The sequence below is a fragment of the Enhydra lutris genome, unplaced genomic scaffold (assembly GCF_002288905.1).
Source record: "Enhydra lutris kenyoni isolate GAN:26980312 unplaced genomic scaffold, ASM228890v2 scaffoldscaffold34, whole genome shotgun sequence".
Taxonomy (NCBI): domain Eukaryota; kingdom Metazoa; phylum Chordata; class Mammalia; order Carnivora; family Mustelidae; genus Enhydra; species Enhydra lutris.
Genome location: NW_019154118.1, coordinates 13,134,352 through 13,142,557, shown reverse-complemented (window position 1 = coordinate 13,142,557; position 8,206 = coordinate 13,134,352). Strand labels below are relative to the sequence as shown.

The window sequence follows — 8,206 nt, the reverse complement described above, 5'->3', positions numbered from 1 at the left end:
TGTGCTCGATGCCCGAGCAGTTTAGCTTGATCCTGGGTAGTTTTTGGCTGCGGCCACTTCAGGTACGTTTTGATGCCCAGAGTAGTAGAAACCATGTGAGTTTCACAATGGGGGCGGGTTCATCCGGCTTCTGATTTGCCGGCTGCCGCGTTCTGCGTGTTCAGAGCGAATTTTCTTTGGCTCCGGGCTGTCCCTCGGAGGTGGGGATGCGGCGGGGGCCCGGGGAGGTGGTCCCGCGACCGGACGCGACCCGGGGCTGCTGCAGTCAGGGAAGGAGACCCTCCGCGGTTTAGGACGACCTCGACGCGACCCGGGACAGGAGGCAACTAACTCCGGGGAAGACGAGCGAGCCCCAGCCCAACTCTCGGTTGCCGCAGGGCGGACGACGCGGTGCGCCGGCCGGCGGGCATGGGAACGCACCCCAGCGGGCGCTCGCTGCCTTGACCTCCCCATCCCCGCGCGGGGGAGGGGCCCGAGCGGCGCCGAGGCCGCCGAGCGCGGAAAGTGCGCGAAGCGGACGCCGCTGCGAGCCGCACACGTGACGGCGCCGCGCCGAGCCGAGCGGGACCTGGCGGCGGCGGCGGCGGCGGGCGCAGCGGGGCGACTCCGAGCGGCGCGGGCGGCCTGGAGCCCCGGGAGCGGCGCGCGCGGCCCCAGCCCAGCCGCCGTCCCGGCCTCGCGCTGCACATTCTCTCCTGGCGGCGGCGCCACCTGCGGCAGCGTTCGCCCGAACATGGCGACACGGAGCAGCAGGAGGGAGTCGCGACTCCCCTTCCTATTCACCCTGGTCGCGCTGCTGCCGCCCGGGGCTCTGTGCGAGGTGTGGACGCAGACGCTGCCCGGCGGCCGCACGCCCCTGCCCCAGAACCGGGGCTTCCGCGTGGTGCAGGGCGAGCCGCGCGAGCTGCGGCTGTGGGCGCGCGGGGGGCCCCGGGGGGCGGACGAGAAGCCGCTCCGGAGGAGACGGAGCGCTGCCCTGCAGCCGGAGCCCATCAAGGTGTACGGACAGGTGAGCGGCCGGCCACCCACCCGCCTTCCCCCGGCTCTCTCCTCTCCCCGCACTTCCTCAGCCCAGCATCCATCCTCCGCGGCCGCCTCCTAGGTGCCGGCGCCCCTGGGGACTTCCCGGCTTGCGATTGTGTCCCCCCCCCCTCCCCCCGCAGGAGTGTGACCGTTCGCACTTGAATTGCATTGATCTTTCCTCCTTCCTGTCGATTTTAGCAAACGTCTTCCAGGTAACTCGCGGGGTGCAGTGCCCATTTCCGCAGGGTGTGTGCACACCCGTGTAGTTTCCAGCAGGTAGAGGAGGGGTGCAGCTGCATTTTACATGGGGGTGAAAAACCGGGTTTCTTTAGTGTGCCGTCAGTTGGCAGTGGGGGCGAGGGCAGCCTGCGGTTGCAGTATACTTACACACGGAGCACTGAGGGGAGGGGGACTCCATGCCGACCGTTTTTAACCACAGTTAAGGTGGGCAAACCCGAAAGCGTGACTTTCTTGCTCTGCCCAGAGCAAGAGGGGTGTATGTGTGTGTGTGTGTGTGTGTGTGTGTGTGTGTAAGGGCTGGATTTTGTTGTTGTTTGTTGGGGGAGGGAGGGTCTGTCCTTTCTTTCCACCTTCCCTTTTGAGATACTGACTTTATTTTTGGATAAGAATATTAACTCATGGCCCTTAGGGATTTGAAAGACTACAAGAATTTGGTGGGCATTGTTAATCAGCAAATGATTTATTTCTGTCCAGGCAATGGGCTTATTAGATCATGAGTAACATGAATTTCACTTTTATGGCCAGACTTACTGCTAGGAATAGCAGACCGAGTTTGTGGGTTCGTATCGGCATTGGCAAAATTCATTTGACACTATTATCGCCTCATGAGACTCCTAGCCCTGTGGTTAAGGTTGACATCAGCAAAACTAGAAGGTCAGTGGGGAAGAAAAAGTGGGACCAGAGGAGATGGTAAATGACATGGTTTCTAGAGTCAGAATGTTCCCATTTAAAGCAGAAGTTAAAAGGTTAGTGTGAATTCTGCCCCTCTTCACTGATTCTCTTTAGCCATTTCTTCAGGAAACGTAGAGAGTTAAATGTTCAACCCTTAGAGCCAGGAAGGACCTTATAAACCATCTCACTGATTGTGCCATTTTGTTGATGACCAAACTCTGGCTGGGAAAAGTGAAATGACTAGCCCAAGGTCACATGGGGCAGGGTTGCCTGGTGTTTAGTTTTTGTTGGCATCATCTCAGTGACCTTTGGGTGATCAAATAAACTCTCTTTATACAATGCTCCCTAAATAATTCTTTTCTAAAATAAAAAAAATATATGGCTCTTAAGGGGTAGGGGATGGTGGCAAGTGGGTGGGAGCACTTGACTTCCATCTACCACCAGGCCCTGGGAAAGAGCGTGTGCAGAGGTGCGTGTAAACTGCTGTGGGCCAAGGCTGCTGGGGCCTGCCTGCCGGCTCCGTTCGTGTGTGGGTCCTGACCTTCTTCCCCGCTGCACCCTCATGAGAGACTTCTTTTTGTATGTGGAAAAGAAGACAGCAAGGTCGTCATTCTCGACTGGGACGGCAGCATCCTGGTGTTGAGTAGGGGAGGGAAAAAGAGAGACTGCCTTGTTCATGGAGCCTTCCTGGCTATCCAGCTCTGCTGTGGGCTTGAGTCAGCTCTCTGGGGGCTGGGAGCAGGAGGGAGGGGAGGGAGTCAATTCTTCCTGGAGCCCAGGTCCCCTGTAGCTGTAGTCTTGGCTGAGGGCAGAGCATCCCAGTCCAAACAGTATGTGTACAGGTAGGTACCATTTCTTCCTTGGGTTTGATTTGTGAACCAGCCCGACTGAGTTTGGTTCAGCTGAAGGATGGAGAGGTAGCTGTTGAACCAGTAATGAGGAATTCCTACCAAGGGTGAAAGCCCCGGGCAGTGTTTTCTCTGAGGGCCCAAGGTTAATAAAAGAGGCATTAACTTGAATCTTCAAGGATCTCAGTTAGATAGAAGGAAGAACTTCCTGGTCCTGGGCTTTCTGCCACAAACACATCTGACAAAGCCCCTTTAGGCTGCAGGTGCAGGAGTCAGGGACTCCAAGGGGTTTGGTGCCCCTCTTGGAGCTCTCTTTGGAATGACCTTTCTAGCAAGGGTGACCATTTGCCTCTGTTTTCTCTGGGACAGACCTAGTTTATAAGTTGTCCCTGCTGCTTATGAAAGCGCTGTCCTCGCTCTTACATGTGAGAACGCAAAGCATAAATCATATGGCCATTCTGCTTCTAGCTCTAAGCCAAGTTCCATTTCATCCCCCCTCCGCTTTCACTTTTTAAACCCTGAGGAATTGCAGTGTTCTCCCATCTTATCGCTTGAAGGGAGTGTGGCTGTAAATAGAGATGGCGGTGCGAAGGGCGAAGGAGGGAGGGCAGGGAATTTTTCATCCCTGCTTTCAGAAAGTTTACAGTTTAAGGCGCAGATAAAGCAGGTGCAGTTGCAGACACGTGCTGGGCGGGAGCAAATACACAGGCACAATAGAGGGGACTTATGGCTCTATAGTCGGGCTTTAGAGGGTAGTGTGATATGGGAGGGCTCCGGAGATGGTGGGATAAGGTCAGCGGGCTCAGACACTCTGCAGCTTCTTGCCCTCTGACCTTTGAGTGAGGTTAAGAGGATGCCTGGCAACACAGATTAGGGCTGGAGGCAGAGGCTGCCTGATGGAAGAAGCTGGAGGGGTGATGTTAAGGCCACCAGCTTCGGGATGAGCTTTTGCAGGGGGATACCTGCCTGCCGCTGAGAAGGAGCCCGGTGTTGGCATGTCGGTTCTTTTTCTTCGGCTTCGCTAACCTACGGAGTAAACGATCTTGTGATCGTTTTTATCTTCATGTTCTCTAATGTGGGGGACTGGCTTCTGCCACGATTCCTTGCAGACATGTTTGTAATAATAAAGTCTGGTAAGAGTAGTGAACACAAGTTACTATGAGATATTAGGACTTTTCTGCCCAAGTTCTGGGGTTAGAAGTTGAGCCCCTTCTAAAGGGGGCTGAGTCCAAGAAGGGGAATTCCATAATTCTTGCTACACGGAGTTTCTTTTCTGACTTTGTGTTCACTCCATGCCTCTGTAGCATCATGTTTGCTTTTCCTCAGCCTGAGATGGTCTTCCCCACTCCTGTGTTGGCTTGCAGAACCCCAGTTCCCTTCTTTGGCAGCCAAGGAACACCTCCTAGGATTCCCAGGCTCCAGTGGCAAGAGTTCTTTTGAGCTTGGTTACAGCACTAACAGCCTCGTGTCATAATTGCTTGTTTGTCTGTCTCATCTCTCTCTTTGCTCCTTGGGGGCATGGATCAAGCCTTGTTCTTCTCTGTGACTGGCACTGGGGAGGCCGTTAGTGAATAATTTGTGGACCGACTGCCCACTTGGAAGAGGAGAAGCCTGGAGGGTAGGAAGCACATGCAAGTTACAGAAAAGGTATTTATAAGAAGGACCACGGTGAGCCCCCAGACAGAGAGTGAAAATGAGTTGGTTTTCTCGGTGGTGAGGATAGGGGAGTCCTGCTTTTGCTGTGCTGTCCTTGAGGTTATTTTGAATAAAGAACTGGGGTTCTGTTGTACAGAATTCTCCCTTTTAGGGCCATCATGGTATTGCTAATGGTATTGTTTTGGGGAAAAATCCTTTGGAATGAAGCGCGAAGCCCAACAGGATTTACAGGTTTGTTTTCCTTCCAGTGAGCTCTCTCTTCATAATTCCTGCTTTTTAGAGGCCAGAAGTATTCAGTGTCCTGACTTGAGACTGAAAAATAAAGTGTCTATTACAGCACGAGGCCCTGGGACAAAGAGCCTCCTTTGGGGATGAAATACCGTGTAGCTTTAGATCTTTCTCGAGGAGATTCTTACATGATACGCTTGCTTGGGGAAGAATTGGCTGGTTGATTCTGAAGTTAGGATGTCTGACCTGCTTGCTTCCAGAAGATGAGAAGGCAAAGCATGTGCTGTTTCACGTTGGCTTCTACGTAGGTGAGGAGTTGCCGGGCGTGTTGGGTTGGCTCAGTAAAGAACGTGACCTTGAAAACCTTCCCGGTTCCACTTGGCATCTCTTCTTGGTGCGTGGGGCCTCTTTGCTCAGTCTCTGGCTACCATTTAGTTCATCAGGAGCTTGTACGTCTTGGGGGATGGTGGGCAGAGGCTGTGAGAGGTGGGAGGAGTGGGAGGGAGAGGGGACAGGGGAGGGGTGAGGAGATGGGAGATGTAAACAGATGAAACGAAAAGGCGTCCAACGTATCTATTTAGCCTTCAGGGGGTAATACGTGTCTGCAAGATAAAATATGTATGAGAATACAGTGAGAAGTAAATTGCCCTCCCTCTCGTGTCCCCCGTTTATGTGTTGCCTCTTCTCAGTTGGCAACTGCTATCCTCTGTTTTTCTGTATGTCTTTCCAGAAACATTCTATGCATGTAATGGCACAGAGGTGCAGAAGATTCGGAATTGGTAAGATCAGTGCATTCTGTGATCCGTAGCCACTGACAGCATGAATGATGAGGTTAACTCTTGCTCCACAATGTGTTTGTGGCATTCGACTGTCAAAAGTAGGGAGTTACGTGAAGTGTCGTAGAGTAGGGGGGCGTGTTACTTTCCCTCCAGGCCTGGGAAGGAAGACGGCCTCTCGTCGCACTTCGAGGCTTCCTGCCCGCCAGGAGAGCCACCTCATGGCCCTGGTTCTGGAGCAGCCTGCTGGAGAGCAGTTCCCTAGAGGCGAAGAGCCCAGGTCTGTGAAAATGTCAGAACCGAGAGGCCACGGATCTTGCTTTGAACTCGTGTTCCTTTCGGGAATGGTTTCTTTATAGTCTGTAAAATAAAGTTAATGGTATGTTTAGTCGATTGCTTTGAGACCTGGGATCCAGGAGGCCCATCCTAACCACAACTCGTGTCCCAAAGCCAAAGGCTGATGTCGTCGGGTCCTTTCATTGTCGTATTTTTGGTCTGTTCCTCCTTAAAGATGACAGCCATCTTCGTGTCGTCCTTGTGTCATCCCAGAGCCACAGAGAGACAGAGCCAGCAAGTCCTGTCCCTTGTAACGGACAGACAGGAACATTCTAACGATCTGGAGGGGAGGTTTAATCCAAAAGGGAACCTCCTTGCCTTTGCCCCATATTTATTTAGCTATTTTATTAAAGCACCAGTTTACTTTCCTGATAAAATTTGGCTTAGGTGAATATTAAAATGAGCTTGCGTTCTTCGAGTAGCCGATCTGTGAAATGGCTGGCGTAAATGCGTTCGGGGAAGCCTGTTTGGCGTTTAGAATTTCCGACAATACTTCAGATGTGGGTAATGGAGAGTTTGCTGCGCAGAAATGGATTCAAGCTGAAGTATTACACTAGCTTTTCCTCCATTTTTTAAGATTTAGTTGTGGTGGGAAGGGAAGGGGAGCGCACTACATTTTGGTTTGAGTGTTTGAGGCTTAGTATTTCTTTAGAAGTGGTCTGGGCTGCTAGGGGTGAGGTATTTTCTTTGTCGAGCGCAGAACCTTCCTATGTATCCCGTAGGGGCACCCAGATCCATTGGCACAGGGCATATTCAGTCCAGCCACGTAGATGCAGAAATCAATTTCCCTCAGTTTAAAATGAGCCACAGTTAATTTCGACCTAATTTATTGGTTTATCGACCTGCGGACCTAGGGCCTTCGAAGAAGTGGCACGGGCTGCCTTCTAGCATTGAAGTGGCCGAGAATGCTATAAATCAGGAAGGCAGGGTCGGTGGCTGCTCAGCTTCAAGATTTGGGTTGCTCCTACCTTATTGTGAGCACCCCCCCCTCAGGTTTTTTATTATCCCACGAGGAATGGTCTGCGCGCTTTGGGGTGGATCCCATAAAAACAGGACTTCATAACAATCAGGACCGCCGTGGGGAGTTAAAAATGAGCACAGCATTCTGTTACCTACTGGGTTGATGTTAATAAGAATGGTGACCTCCACGATCGTACCCCTGCTGCTGGCCAAGAGCGGAAAGACCCTGTCTTCCTGGGCTCATGGCAGGTCTTCTAACACCGCCTTCTCTGCTGTTCCGGAGACGCGCTCTGTCTGTGTGGCCCAGCATGTCCACGAGCACATATGGCAGTGGGAGACTTGAAATGGGGCCGGGACAACCGAAGAATTCAATTTATTTTCTTTCACTTAATTTTAATGAATTTAAATTTAAGTGGAAATGGCCACATGTGGCCGTGGGCTGCTGTGTTGGAAGGCATAGCTTTAATGGGTGGCGGGTGGCCTGCTTTTTCCAGTGCTGGGGACCCTCTGCTTTGCCTGGGAGAGACACTGAATTTGCAGCAGAGGCCTGCGTGTGTTCCCCCCGAAAAACAGCTGGGCCAAAGCAAGAGTTGAGGGCTGCAGTCTGAAGCCAGGTTTCCGTGGCTGTGGCCTGCCTGGGTGGGTGTTTGGAAACAGTGGCCTCTCCTGCGTAGGTCAGAATGCATCAGTGGCCGTGGGGGATTGGGGGGTTGCAGTATTCATCTGGTTGGCAGTGGCGTGGGCGGGGGGGAACCTCTGCACGGTTGCCTCCTTCCATCAGTCACTTGGGTGATGAAGGCTGGTCTCTGTGCCTTCACTTTTTTTTTCTTTCTTTTTTTTTTAAAGATTTTATTTATTTATTTGCCAGGGGGAGAGAGAGAGTGTGTGTACAGGAGAGCCCAAGCAGGCAGTAGGCTGGATGTGGGGCTTGATCCCAGGACCTGAGCCAAAGGCAGATGCTTAACCAATGGAGCCCCCCACGGGCGCCCCTGTGCCTTTACTTTTTTTTTTTTTTTAAGATTTTATTATTTATTTGACAGAGAGATCACAAGTAGGCAGAGAGGCAGGCAGAGAGAGAGAGGGGGAAGCAGACTCCCCACCAAGCGGAGAGCCGGATGTGGGGCTCGATCCCAGGACCCTGGGATCATGACCTGAGCTGAAGGCAGAGGATTTAACCCACTGAGCCACCCAGGCGCCCCTGCCTTCACTTTTGATGTGGCCTCGCACACACAGCTCCCTTGGACCAGGCTTTGCCGGCGCGGTGCGTAGGCCCGCACGTCTGTTGAGCAGTGCGTGGTGTAAACAGTGCCTCAACCCTGGAGCTGTCTCCTCCCGCCCCGGCCCTCCGCTTCCTGCGCGCTTCCTGACTCCCCGCAGTGGAGCTGGCTCTGTCTGTCATCCCCGCGACCCTGCAGGCTGACATGAAGACAAACAGTGCGGGCCTGGCTGTGTGGCCTTCATCACTGC

General features: G+C 53.0%; 1 protein-coding gene across 4 annotated transcripts in view; it reads left to right on the top strand.

Annotated features, from left to right (window-relative positions):
• The first annotated feature begins 643 nt into the window (after window positions 1–643).
• The window catches only part of LOC111153957 (sortilin related receptor 1), a 160,341-nt gene continuing 152,778 nt past the window's right edge, over window positions 644–8,206 (top strand). For all 4 annotated transcript variants that reach the window (XM_022513310.1, XM_022513308.1, XM_022513309.1 and 1 more), the window contains exon 1: window positions 644–1,009. In XM_022513310.1, the coding sequence (XP_022369018.1) occupies window positions 734–1,009 (276 nt within the window). In that variant the 5' untranslated portion in view covers window positions 644–733. The remainder of the gene's footprint in view (window positions 1,010–8,206) is intronic.